A 14,662-nucleotide genomic window follows, 5' to 3' on the forward strand; every position below is an offset into this window, starting at 1 on the left:
GGTAGTCTTAACTGTTGTTATTTCTTAACAGTCATACAGTCTTACAGTCATAAAATAACATTACATTGATCCAGAATCAGTCAGTCATTTGTCTTTGTATCACAATGCATTCTGTTTGGGCTTTGTATAGCTTGTATATCGATTTCTCTGAATATTACTGTTAGTCTTCATAGTCACACTGAATGGTGGAATAAAGTAATTAATGAAATAATCTGAAGTATTTAAAACAATGACATTTTTGTAATTTTTCTTCTGTTCAGCTATAATCCTCTGATAATCATGGAGCCATATTTTCCTGGTTTTAAGCCCGTGCAGCAGGACTGTGAAGTCACTCTTGAACTCGCAAGTGAGGAGACTCAAAAAACTAGAAATGCACAAAATTCTAGGACGGGGTCTTATGGTGTCAGTATTAGAGTCCAAGGAATTGATGGACATCCTTACATAGTACTAAACAATACAGAAGGATGTTTGTCAGAAAATCCCCCTCCTTCTGGAAAAGAACAGCAGGTCATTTCTCAGACTGTAAGCAAGCCAGCCACAGACTCCAATACTGCTTTTAAGTTGGAGGACAAAACCAGTGAACACACAAAGTTTCCTGGAACACAGCACATGCAACCCTGCATGCTTAAAAGCCTAAAGATAACCAATCTGGATGAAAAGGAAAAAGAAATATCAGATTTTAAAGATGGAACAACTAAATCCTCCAATTTGTTGAACTTTCAAAGACATCCTGAACTTTTACAGCCTTACGATCCTGAAAAAAATAACTTGAACTTGGATAATTACCAATCTTCTGTGTGCAGTAAATCTAAATCTTTTGCAGATGAAGATAAAACTGAAACAAAGCCTTGGATTTCCTCATCTAAAGTAGCGTCCCTACAGAAAACAAATACATATCTTGCAGAGCCAACCAAAGCAAATTCAAAAAAGATACATTTGAGCAGATCAGTAGAAGACCAAAATAAGCAGCTGTTGGATTGTCCCAGTAGCATGATCAGCCCCAATGAAGTGTGTGTTTCAGAATCATATTCATCTGCAGGAGGATCCCCATGTGTTAGTCCCACTGCTTATCCGGAGACAAGAAAACCTAGACCAGATGTTCTTCCCTTCCGCAGACAAGATTCAGCTGGGCCAGTATTGGATGACTCACGAAGATCATCGTCCTCATCAGCTACTCCCACTTCTGCGAATTCCTTATACAGATTTTTACTTGATGACCAAGAGTATGCCATCTATGCAGACAATGTTAATCGGCATGAAAACAGAAGGTATATCCCATTTTTGCCTGGAACTGGCCGTGATATTGACACTGGTTCGCTTCCAGGAGTAGATCAGCTAATTGAAAAGTTTGATAAGAAAGTTGATCCTCACAGAAGAGGTAGGTCAGGAAAAAGGAATAGAATTCATCCAGATGATCGTAAAAGATCAAGAAGCGTTGATAGTGCCTTGTCATTAGGGCTTGATGTAAATTCAGATTATTTAGGTGAATTCAGTAAAAGCTTGGGTAAGTCAAGTGAGCACTTGCTGAGACCATCTAAAGTTTGCCTTCACAAGCAGTTATGCAGAGATCAAAAGTCACCTTCCAAAGTGATGAAGATTTCTGCTCGAAGTATTGGAAAATTGCAAATGCCTGATAAAGACATTCAGAACAGCAATTTCAGTTCTTTGCAATACCATAAACAAAATGGAGCTGATACTGAGAGCTTGATGTTTAGGTCGTCTACACTCCCAGGACAGAATAAGAGAGAGGAAGTTAGAACAGTAACTTCTACTTTGTTGTTGCCAAGCAGAATCACAATTCCACCTGATTCAGGAGCCAAGAAGATTTCTGTAAAAACATTTTCATCCATCCCTAATATACAGGTAATTTTGAATTTACTCTTTAAGTTGTGTTTTACACTCTAGCATACTAAAACTGTCATATTCTTAAATGCGTATTTTTCTGCTCTTCGTTAGAACAAATTCCCATCACAATACTTTCAAATGGGATAGCAGAGTTGTTCTGGAGAAATGTAAATACAAAAATTATTCCTGTAGTTGCAGGTATAGAAAACATGGTTTGTAAAACAGCTTATTCTTGTATGGGTGAAGGAAGATGGTGGGGCCAAAGAAGATTATTGTAAGTGATGTTGTGATGATTCTTTAGCATAACTGCACAAAAATAGAATCCTGAAATACATGTAACTCCATGCAAATTATGTTTTCTTTCTTTTGGTGTGGAGTATGCTTTCTTCTTGCCCTAAGCCAAAACTCCAGTGGATCTTTGTGAACTTTAGGTCCACAGTACATAAATTTTTTCATAATGGAATAGAATAGAGAACTTCAATTGTACAGGTTGTATTTACAACCCTCATAGGATTGTATTTTTTGACATTTTATCTTGTCCTTTTAGGCAACTCCTGATCTCTTAAAAGGGCAGCAAGATCTTGCGCAGCAAACGAATGAAGAGACTGCTAAACAGATACTTTACAATTACCTTAAGGAAGGGTTAGTAAACATAGTTAACTTTTGGAGAGGACATTGTATTTTCTCAGTGTTTATCTTCTATTACATTTAAAACATGAAACTGTAAAATCAAAGCTATAACTAAATGAAATGTCTGTTTCATAATTCTGTATCTCAGCTGTGTCCTTTAAGGCATTATAGGATCTCAAAATACCCAGGCAATCAGGACTTATGTAAGGTATCGTACAGGATTTGATTAAATGTGCTTGACACTTGTGAATCAGAATATGTTTTGTCTTTTAAATACTTCTGGAGTTAAACTTCATGTGTTACGGAGGTTCATGAAGAATTCAAATCATACCTCATGGGAGTTTAAGCTTATGGATTTTTTAAACAACAAAGTGTTCTCTCTTAAGGTTTGACAGAAGCTCTCTTGTTGCTGTGCATTTAATCCTTTGTAATCCACCTGTAACTCTTTTACTTGGTATTTTCTAATGATAACTTATTGAAAGATGAAGGAAGGAGAAATGAATTAAAATATACATGAATGCACTTAAAATTTGTTTGCATTCCTGATGTAGCAGGTTCTGGGAGCTGTTGAAGTATTATTTTCTGGTGCAGTAGTCAGGACTTGAAAAATCTAATACTAATTACTTCTAATTTCAGTATGTTTGAATAATATACATGCTGAATACCTGTCTTTCCACAGCTATAGTCTTGTAGAAGAGAGTTGCAATTAGAGTTCAGTGATATTTTTTTTTTTTTAAGAAAACATTTGGAATATAAATTTTTAACAGCCTCTCTTTAAAGGGTTTAATGAAATCATAGTTAAGATAATTTCTGACTGTTTCATATTAGATTTTTTTTATCTTATGGTGGTGATTTTCAGTAGTTTGGACACTGAATTTGTTTTGATGTTAACAAAATAGTACCTTTGATCATATAATTGCTTACTTGTACTGTATGTTTTAGAAGTGCTGATAATGACGATGCAACAAAGAGGAAAGTCAACTTAGTTTTTGAGAAAATTCAGACTTTAAAGTCAAGAGCTGCTGGAAAGACACAGGTAAACAATTTTTAAAGTTGCTTTGGCTTGTTTCATAGTGATACAGTGTTCAAACAGGGCTTTAAAAATTTGAATCCCCTCACTGCCTTCAATTAGATTATTCTTGTAGTCCCTCAGTAGTATAGCTTGATTTTAATCATGCACTGAGGTGACTTATGGGAAATCTTTTTGTTAACAATTAAAAAAGAATGTAAAGGAGTCTACCATGAGAACCTCTACATTTTGCTTCTACATTTAAGAAGGAGAGAGATGCAAACTTAACATGAACATCAAAAGGTTTTTGGGTCGAAGAAAAAGCTAACATACATAGCTTTAAAAAATAATGGCGAAGCATCTTCTCATTATAGTGACGTAAATAGATATATATAAGTGGAGAGAGTATTTTAATTTTTAATTTAGAAAAGCAGTGATCTAGGATATTGTTTAAAAGTCATATTGCAATAATAGCATTTGACAATCTGCCTACTGAAAAGTTTTTGTTTCCTGCTGCGTGGTGCACCGTTTTTTCAGTTCTAAAGCAAAGTGAAGAAATGCCCAGTTGTTGCAGTGATGGCATAAGAAGGATTAAATGCTTACTTTTGGTGGTTATTTTATTCTGGGCTATAATTAGTCAAAATGAAAATATAAAACACATCTTAAGAAATTACCAAAAAACAGTGTTTGAAAATCTGTCTTGACATATAAGTATGAATCCCTTTGATGTCCCTTTTGTGTAATTGGTGGTATCTCAGTCAAATTTGGCCCCAAGTATTTGTGATTTAATTCATATGTTGCCTAATTTGAATTTTTCTTTAGGTTTGTATATTTTCTGTATTATTGGCAACATGCCTTGAGCAATCACCAAGAAGTTTTATGAAAATAAAATCATGGTTCCTTTGAAAATATCAGCTTGGCTTGACCCATATGAAAAGTCCCTGGTGAGCTCAGGCAATTGATGCTACACTTTATTAACCTTCCTTGTAGCTTTACTTTAGATTTTAAAAAACAGTTGTCAAAGAACATCTTGGCTTTGTGGGAATAAGCATATCTATTTAATTGTAGGTTTTGGATTCTTCAGCTGAAGTAAAAGCATTGGTGGAACAAAAAGCAGAACTTGAAAGGAAAGTGGAAGAATTAGAGAAAAAACTGGATCTAGAAATTAGGGTACGGCACTTTGTTGTTATAAAGCGTTTGACTATTTCAAATATACTGTTCTAAGTAAGTGACAACTGATCAATGAGCTGAATCTTTTTTGCTTCATCTTCTTTTTAATCCAGATATACCTGTGCTTTTACAGAAGACTTTTTATTTTAAGTGTAGTTGCTCATAGCATAGTTACCCTTTTAAAGAATTGTCTTTCTTAGTATTTGAGAAGGAGTTTGGAGCAGTGAATAAAAATGTTAGGCACATGCACATAAAATTTCTTAGGTATCTGCAGAAGTAAATGTTAATCTGTTGACTGCAGTGAGGCAGACATAGAGTGAGAGACAAACTGTATTACTCATTAGCTGCTGTTTCTTAATTACAGTGTTATTTTTGCAGTGCTGAATTCAAAGTGATTAAGTACAGCCGTGCTCTGAAGACATGAGAAGGACAGCTTGGCTTCTTTCAGTTTGCATTTTGAGTCTGTGATGAGAATCAATATACTTGAAACTGATTAGACAGTACTGAGGAGACTTCACTTCTCACATTTCTAATAAAAATTGAAAAGCAGTGCTTTTTGTGTTTTAATAAATATTCCAAGCTTTTAATATTCATAAATTAATAAGCACTTCTACAAGTGAAAAATATCAAAGTCTTGAAATGGCTTCTTTCATATAATAAAAAAGAGCCTTTAATTTATTTATGCTTAGTCTATTATCTTGCTTAACTTTGGTGTACAAAATTCAGAATCAGCAAAATTCCAAAGAAGAGAGAGATGCTACACGAGCAAGCCTGAAAGATCTTCAGCTGCAACTTGATGAAAGTATATGTGAAAAAGAAGCCTTAAAAAAGCAGCTGGACGAAAGCGAGAAGGAACTCAGACAAAACCTAGAGGAGTGAGTTAATTCTAGAAAAGTTATTCATTGGAATTTGTACCTTTTCTTAAACCTTTTAGGTTAAAAGTACCTGTGTCTTCAGAATATGTCAATGGAATCAGACAGAGTGACATTTGTTATTGTAGGAAATGTTTCTACTGTTTAAAAACTGCATGTTTTTAGAATATCTGGAAGGAAAAGAAAGATTGCTGAATTTACAGTCTTCCTCTCTCTTAGTGTGAATTGCTTTTAATATTTCATGGTCATAATATATAGTTCAAGTCTTTAAAATATGGAAACACTTGAGTGCCTTAGTCAAGAACATAGTATCAGTTTTAAAATAAAATACAACTTTCCACTTAAATATCTACTTAAAAGAGTTCTCATTTTTCCTCTTCTGACATTTCATTTTTCTGCCTCATTATATCCCATTCCTTGTGAGGAACATGGGAATAGATACTTGTATCTTTTTAGTACTTGAAAGAACAAATTAGTATTTCTACAAATTAAAAAATCCTGTCTGATTTTTTCCTGATGAGGCTTTTTCAAGTGAAGATGGAGCAGGAGCAACACCAGACTGAGATCAGAGATCTTCAAGACCAGCTCTCCGAGATGCATGATGAACTGGATAATGCAAAACATACTGATGAAGGGGAGAAAGATTTTCTGATTGAGGTTAGTTATAAAGTACCAGAAGAAGGATGAAAAAATCGAAGGAATTGCCTAAAAAGTGGGAACCAAGATACAGGTAGAAGAAATACATTCCTTAGCTTTTCCTGTTCTATCAATCCAAAACAATATACCATTATTGGATGACCTAAGAAAGCATGTTGTAATAACTACATTAACACTAAAAGGAATACCAAGTGTAAGTACCATCGTTTTACAGAATAGGAGGACAAATAACATAATGGTTGAGGGACAGCTGAGTTATCTACTATTACCAGATAATCATCTCAGTCTGTTTTATCAATTAGATAGGATTTTGGGTCAGAACAGGGAAGATCAGTTTAAAGAAGGTGTACATGCTAGCAAGGCCAGATGAGATTCAACTAAGAAAATTAAAACAACTCACCAAAGCAGTCTAAATTGTTGACTCCCTATTGCTGGGACCAGGGAGAGAAGAGAAGGGATAGAGTCTGAAGAGGAACAAAAGAGTTACGGGTTTTCTGTCACTTTGGGATGAAAGAGGAATTGGCTGTAGCCCTGGTTATAGTAATATACTGATGATGAAATAGAGAACACTGCTTATTAAATTTGTTGATAAGGGTGTGTAAGAGTATCAGTGCTTAATGGTTCAAGAGGAGGATTAGAATTCAGAATTATCTTAATACTTTGTAGTACCAAAACAATTAACTTCTCTTGATACTAGTGCAAAGAACTAGCTTAAGAAATGGAAGCTGAATGTTAAAATACAAAATAGGGAGCAAAAGCATAGACAGTAGATCTCAGGAATATTAAAGATGTTTGTATGCAAGACATGCTGAGTAGAATAACTACCTTGTTTTGTGTAGGTGAGATTTGATTGCTCTCTTAAATTATGGTCCTAAATCTCAGGCACTGCAGTTGAAAGTTGTACATAAGTAGGGGAATATCTGGAATGATGGTGATAGTACTGAAAAACATTACCTATGAAGAAGGACTTTAATCTGAATGGAGGAGTGAGGGAAGAGTCAAAAGCACATCTTATTTGACATTGCTATAAAGGAGATAGTGATTAATTTTACTATGCTGTGTGGGGATACAGTAAGAAATAAGAGACTTAGCTGCAGAGATTTAAAGTAAGTGTTGGAAAACATTTTCTATCAATATGGATAATTAAACAGTGGAACATGGCTATCTGGGTTGGTAGTAGAATCCCTTTCATTGTAGGCTTTTAAGGACAGAATAGATGATGTGTGTCAGGAATGGTTTAGATGTACTGATCCTGCTTCAGTGCAGGGGAAGTTTACATTCTTTTTGAAAGTGCAGCTTGAGAAATACCAAATTGGATAATTCTTGAAGCTGTACATTTTGTATTGTTGCTGTTATTTTATTCTGTGTTTGTATACATGAATGTGTGTATTTATTCTTCAGATTCACTGACTACACACTTCCTTCCCAGCAATTTGTACAGGGGAACATGGTGGGAGGAGGAGGGGTATAAAGGCATGGACTCAGTTGGGAAGCACTTGTTTTGTCTTCAGCACTTGCAGAAGCAACTTTCTTTATTCTTTCCAGCAGAAAAGACAATAAGGAATTATCATTGGGTTCACTTCTCTTGCAGAGTGGGAAACAAAGGTTTTTCTTTGTTCTTACCTATCTCTTTGCTACAGAAGGTAGGACTGAGGGAGTTGTTAAATTGCAACCTTAGTTTGACTCCTGCTTTATTTACAGACAGCATAACATACACCATCAAAATCTTTTCATAGTTTTGCAGCATCAGATATGTTGACCCGTTATAGAAAACATCAGCTATATGTTAGACTTCTAATAACCTTAGGGTTTAGTAAATTTGTAGCTTACTATAAAAACCGCAAAAAATACGTCAAACATACGAAAAGATGTTGGCCTTGGGGAGCTTATACTTAGATGCTTTCCTTCTCTGAAACACAAACATAACATCCATTGGAGCTATTTGTCAAGCAATTGTGTTTAATTTTGTTCTTTAGGAGCTGATGCAAATGAAGCAGGATCTGCAAGAAGTATTAATAGCAAAAGATCAACAAGAAGAGATTTTGAGAAAGAGAGAGCGAGAGCTTACAGCTTTAAAAGGAGCACTAAAAGAAGAAGTATCTAGCCATGACATGGAGATGGACAAACTTAAAGAGCAACATGATAAAGAATTGCTTAATCTACAACAGAGCCTGGAGAAAGCAACAGAGGTGAAATAAGTGATTACAATTAATCTCTGCAGGGAAAAATCATACCTCTCTCAGATGTACCATACTAGATGCTTTCAGATACTAATATTTTCTTAGCAAAATAAATAGGTAAAGATTTGGGCTAGGAGATTCTTAGCTGCTGCTAAGTTTTATTTCATACACTTATATAATGTTTTGATTGTTTGTGGCAACTGAGGTTGTGGCCCTTTCTTCAAGCAGTTGTTTACTGTGTTTGCTTCATTGCAAACTTTGAGAGAGGATAGATGGGAGTATAGTACAGAGGACCATTTACTTGTCTTGGGTTAAATGGGATCACTGAAACCTTGAGGATGCCCTGAAGAGTGCTAGTGTGCTTTGTCAGTGATGCTGTTGAAATTACAGTTTTGGAGCTTCTAGCAGTTCTCTGCAGTTCTTTGCAGCCCACTGTTCCTACCTTCAGCTCCTTGGGTCACGTCCTGTTCCCTGGTTACATTGTCCCACCTTGTCCCTTGAACTACTTACTACTAGGGGTTTTTTTGTTTTATTTTGTGTCCTTTTCATTTTTTGAGCTTGTCTTTTTTACTGAATGGTCAAATGAGTGCCAGCACAAGGGAAACAGCAGGGAGTTGGTGTCTGGAAGCAGACAGGAGGAAAACAGAACTGAAAGAATTGCCTCTTCCAGCATCAGCAGGAAGTCTTTGTGAGGGGGAGAATAGGAGCAGTTTTCAGATGTGTGTATCTGTTACTGTTTTCCAAAAGGTGTCCTTTGTGAAGTTTATCTTTGCAGAGACAGCAGCTAGGAATGTATTGAAAGATTTTTTTTTTGTAAGGGAACAGTTCTCATAAAATCTTGAGCATTATTTTTACAATGAGAGTTACTTGTGTCTTTTCCATATGCCCTTCCCTCATTTTATTTCTGTCAAACGTTTGAGAAAATTTCTAAAGGCAAACTGTGCTTGACCAATGTAAGTCAAAATTGTAGGCCCAGTTTTATGCTTAGAAATGTCCATGCTAATTTATATCTTTTACCCATACCTCATTGGTGTTAGGTGAGTTGCAGTTATCCTACTAGTCATGGCCAAAAACATAACGTAGAACTGAATTAAAATTAAGCTTGAAACTTGAAAGAAGTTTCCAAAGCTTTATATGCTTTATGAGCAAATTAGGAGCACATATGGGAGATGCTGGATAGATATTGTATGACTGAATTCTGATAAACAGTATTCTTTTACAGGATTGTTTTTAAATGTGCAATTTTCTTCAGTGGTTAGAAAAGTTTATATACACTGGTTTGTTTATGCAGCCTAGGACTTCTACTTGAGATTGTTTTGGCTTTGCTTAAATGTGTTGTTTCTCTTTGTTTACATCATCATGAAGATATTTGACTCATCTGAGCTGCTTGAACTGAATTAATTTTTTTCTTTGAGAGAAGTAGAACATTTAAATTATCATTTTTTTATTATACAGTAATTGTAGTGACAGCTTAACCTCGATGAACCATCTTTCAAAGTTACTGCATGGTAATTTACTGTATTTCAATTATGGAACTGTAATTACGACTGACAAGAAATGAAAGAGTAGTCTGTTTGGCATAACAATAACACAGTCTGGGAAATGGCTCTATGACTGGGTTGCTGTAGCTTAGAGATAGTTATAAATAGCATTTATTTACTTGCATGACATAGTCTATCTAATAGTAAATTTAATAAGATGTTCAAAAGTTAAATTTAATTAATTAATGTTGCTCTAAGCACCAGTGCTGCACTTCCGATTTTACTTCAGGTGATTTTTGTTGGTTTTATTTTAAGTCAAACTTTTATCATGCATAATTGGAAGGTGGTTTTTTGTTTTAATCTCGCTAGTGTTAGTACCCTTAATGATTTTTTGAAGCCCAGCATTATCTCTATGCCTGCTGGTTGAGATTAGTTGTTGAGTTTGATATATCATCTATCAGGAAAGTATAACCAGTCTCTGCAGGGAGTTAGATGAGTGATCGGCTGTGATCTTACATATGATGTTAATTATTGGTCTTATAATTTTTCTGGAATACCCAACAGTGTGTGTGAAAATCATGTTTTACACAATTGAAGCTGCTTGACCTGTTAAATTATTATTTTTTTTTTAATATTATTGCAAGCTGGAAACATTTATATCGGATGGTGGGATACAAGAAATTTACATCAAAGATTAGTGGAAAGGGCCATTCTGTTGTATTTAATGAGGAAAACAGGTGTGTAAATGCTGTAACAGTGGTTTATCATACAGAAAAAATGGATACTGATGTTTGATAGATCAGGGTATCTCAGAGTTTGTACGTACAAGGTTGTTAGTTCTTATGTTGCTTCTATATCATCCAAATTGGTACACTGAATAAAGATGATTTGTGATAATATGTATTGGGCCAAAAAGGAAGTTTTTGCAGGGAGAAAGGAAGTAATTTTTGTGCCAGTGTTAAATCAACAGAATTTTTCAGCTGTTGCAGATGTCAGATAGGTTGGCAAGTAATGTACAGTGCATTTAGTCTGTGTGATTAGAATGCCACATAGATCTGTTTTGAAATCACGTTAGAAACATACTCAAGGTTATCTGATAGGAGAACAGAGCGGCGTTATTTGTCATGTGCGATTCTGTTCTCATGCTCACTGATGTGATAGTAGGTTGTGGTTTTTTTGTTTTTTTAAATAGAGATTGTTATATAAAGCCACAGATATTAAGATATTAGTTTTCTTTGCTACAGTTTACCTTTTTAACTCATTTTTGTGTTATGTCTTTTACTTGTGGTGGTCTCAAGATGGCTGTGATTGTTCTTAACTTCATTGCTTGTTTATTAAGACTGAGACCAGACTATTTCCATTTAACAATAGTAAAAGTTTTACTCTTCCATAACTTACCTCTGTGGGGTAATAATTACCTTTAATTTAATAATAAATTAAAAAATTAATGTCTCTCTAATTAAAAATTGATTTCTCCACCACCGCAAGTGCTAGAGCAGAAGTGAATATGAATCCCCTCCTGGTTTTAATGTAGTACAAAAATTTGTATTATTTAGTCTGACCATACAACGCAACAGGCCAGAATTTTACTACTTAACCATGAGTGTTCTGTCACTGTAGATGAAGTGCCACTGTTTCAGTAAAATTTGGAAATAGCTTTTGGAATGTAATACTGTAGGTAAAAGGTTGTAGCAAATTGCAACTAGTACTGTTCAAATTCCACTGAAACTGTATCAGCTCGGGAGTGCAGTTGCAAACTGCACAGCACTGTCAAATTTATGTCTGTTTTGAGAAGCAGTCTGCACAAATGATGTTGTTCAGAAAAAGCTGTAATCATCACATTATGAAGAGGCTTATCTAAGCCTCATCTTGACTGATTTACTCAGGGTTTGTCAAACTTATGACCTTGTCCCCAAAATGATAAAACAGACGCTCAGACTTTAGAAGCTGGTTCATTTATCAACGCATTTAAGAATGCAATGAAGCTTGTGGTCATGTGAGCTTTAACTGTAATGTATGTGTTAAGCCATGTGATATGATTGAAGAGAAGAAGGAATTTTACTAGAGCAAGTGGTAGGAACAGTAAAAGACAGTGGTTACCTTCTGCACATGTCATGAACTAAAAGTGTACTGCTTTAAAATAAGAAAATAATATAAAATTTTGAGAACTGTAGATGAGAACAAGCTTTGGTTTTGTTTTTGTTTTTTCCCCATCTGTATGACGTGATTGTGAATTTAGGTGAATCTAGCACAGACCTGTAAAGAACTTTGAAATGAAAGTTAATATTGTATCTTTTTCTACCTAACCTGATAATATGATACTTCTTCTACAAAGCTAATAGAAATCTCCCACATAGAGCAGAAGCTTAACAAAAACTAACTTAAGCATTGTAAATGATACTGATACATACTGTGTATGCCTTTCTTGTAGAAATGGCTTGGCATATATAGTTTAAATGTAAAATGAAACATAACTAAATTTAGTATACTCTGAGAACCTATTTTGGAATAATGCTGTACAAACACCAAACAGTGCTTACCCGAGTTACTCAGGGTAAAGTGAAGACATAACTGATTGTGGAGCATTGCAGAGACACTTTGGTACATAAAGTGATAGACAAATTTAATTTATGTAACTGTAAAATTATATATATGGAAAAAACCAATAGGATCATAACTAACTTGTGCCACTCTAAGGTGAAATGTTGGGGTTATAATAAATAGCTCTATAAGAACATCATCTTGATAGCAGTAAAAGATACAAATTATATGATAGGAATTACTTGGGCATAAGAACATCATTATGCCCTTGTATGCATATATCCATAACTCATCTGAATCTGCATCCTGAATGCTGTGTCTGAGTCTAGTCCGTTCACCTCAGAGAAGATACACAACAGTTGGAAAAGATTTAGAGAAGATGAACCAGGATTTCAAATGCCACTAGTGGGTTATTTCTGTCCTTTGCTTGCCTGAGGCAGCCTTTGCCATGTTGAAATAACCCCTTTTTTTGTTGTTGTTGTTTCACTGGTAGAAACCGGTTGGTAACGGATCTAAACTGTATACAGAGTCAAAGAATAGTGGAGTGACTGGTCCAAGTCAATGTTTCCTCTTTCATGACCTGCCCCTCCACCCCCTTTCATTTTCTGCCCTCCTTTACCAGCCCTCTAAAAGCCTGGTATGTTTTTGATTGATTGATTTCCAGTGTGGTCCTACAAACACAGATGGAGTGGGGGAAAGAGAGGGAGGGTGCACAGGCAGAAGTGTGATGGTGGAAGGAAGGCTGCAGGCACTCCTTAAATAGGCATCATTATTGGAAATGCATATTTTAGAACTGTATATGGAAAATCTGGGAGACAGATTTGATTTGTTTTGCTGTAAGTGTCTGTTCTGTGGATGGAAAGGAAGCCGTTTGATAATAGCATCATGCATGTTTTTAGGCACCCATTAAATGAAATACCAAACAAGTTACGGAATATTAGCTGTGTTGTCAACAAGAATAATAAACGTGCCTCTAAAGCGCACTGAAGATGTAACTTGGTGACTTTGTCTTTGGTGCTAAAGCAAGCTTTTTAGGTTCCAGCTCCTCTGGTCTTTCATTTCCATGCAATTTACACCTCCATTTATTTAGTGGGGACGTGTTTGTTTGGATGCAGACAGTACCATGAAACTACAACTGAGTGTTTTTTATACTGTATGTAGAGTCAAGAAAGTCTCTGAGTAAAACTATCCTGCAAAGTTCTATTTGAGTTGGATTGGACCACATCTAAACAAGACAAAAAAAAAATCTGTTTTATCTGTAACAGTTATTGGTGCTGGTTTTGGCTGGGATAGAGTTAATTTTCTTCACAGTAGCTAGTATGGGCCTATGTTTTGGATTTGTGCTATGTGAAACACTGTTGATAATACAGAGATGTTTTCGTTACTGCTGAGCAGTGCTTACACAGAGTCAGGGCCTTTTCTGCCTCTCACACCACCCCACCAGCAAGTAGGCTGGAGGTGCACAAGAAGTTGGGAGGGGACACAGCCGGGACAGCTGACCCCAGCTGGCCAAAGGGATATTCCACATCATATGACGTCATGCTCAGCATATAAAGCTGGGGGAAGAAGAAGAGGAAGGGAGGGACGTTCGGAGTGATGGCGTTTGTCTTCCCAAGTAACCGTTATGTGTGATGGAGCCCTGGTTTCCTGGAGATGGCTGAACACCTGCCGGCTGATGGGAAGTAGTGAATGAATTCCTTACTTTGCTTTGCTTATTAAACTGCCTTTATCTCACCCCGTGAGTTTTCTCACTTTTACTCTTCTGATTCTCTCCCCCATCCCACTGTGGGGGAAGTGAGCGAGCAGCTGCGTGGGGCTTAGTTGCCGGCTGGGGTTAAACCACGACATCATTTCACCACTGTGAACCTTATTCAGCCAGGACTATTTCAGTTAGTCTGGGTTGGGAAGGGGGGTTGTTTGGGGCGGTTGGCAAGACTGCAGTCAGATGCTGCTTTAATGCCATCAGGAGGATCTCTAATCCTTATCAGCAGAAGGCAGTATATGTATGTTCAGGTGGTTTGTCCTGTGAAAGTGTATGTTTGTTTGTGTATGTGTGTGAAGTGTTTGACTGTGTAAGTCCATTCAGTAGGGTACAATGTGAACACAGAGCTAGTTAATATTTTACTCTAGTCTTTGCAACAACTTCTGACCTTGAAAAAACTTAGTGTAAGCCAGTCTGAGTCTGTCGTGAAACATAGTTGGGAGGATAATATGACATTGATATAGCTGCTGGTTGAGAGGTTAATACTTTCCTGGCTCTGGATTTTATAACTGTGT

At 36.0% G+C, this 14,662-nt stretch overlaps 1 protein-coding gene across 5 annotated transcripts in view; it reads left to right on the plus strand.

Annotated features, from left to right (window-relative positions):
* Nucleotides 1-14,662, plus strand: part of CGNL1 (cingulin like 1) — a 71,497-nt gene that overhangs the window by 16,920 nt on the left and 39,915 nt on the right. For 4 of the 5 annotated variants that reach the window (XM_076348270.1, XM_076348266.1, XM_076348269.1 and 1 more), the window contains 7 exons: nucleotides 261-1,863; nucleotides 2,393-2,487; nucleotides 3,418-3,511; nucleotides 4,553-4,654; nucleotides 5,381-5,529; nucleotides 6,048-6,183; nucleotides 8,160-8,372. In XM_076348270.1, the coding sequence (XP_076204385.1) occupies nucleotides 280-1,863; nucleotides 2,393-2,487; nucleotides 3,418-3,511; nucleotides 4,553-4,654; nucleotides 5,381-5,529; nucleotides 6,048-6,183; nucleotides 8,160-8,372 (2,373 nt within the window). In that variant the 5' untranslated portion in view covers nucleotides 261-279. The remainder of the gene's footprint in view (nucleotides 1-260; nucleotides 1,864-2,392; nucleotides 2,488-3,417; nucleotides 3,512-4,552; nucleotides 4,655-5,380; nucleotides 5,530-6,047; nucleotides 6,184-8,159; nucleotides 8,373-14,662) is intronic. The other variant, XM_076348268.1, reaches the window with a different exon arrangement.

This window comes from Aptenodytes patagonicus, chromosome 10 (assembly GCF_965638725.1).
Source record: "Aptenodytes patagonicus chromosome 10, bAptPat1.pri.cur, whole genome shotgun sequence".
In the NCBI taxonomy this organism is placed as follows: Eukaryota; Metazoa; Chordata; class Aves; order Sphenisciformes; family Spheniscidae; genus Aptenodytes; species Aptenodytes patagonicus.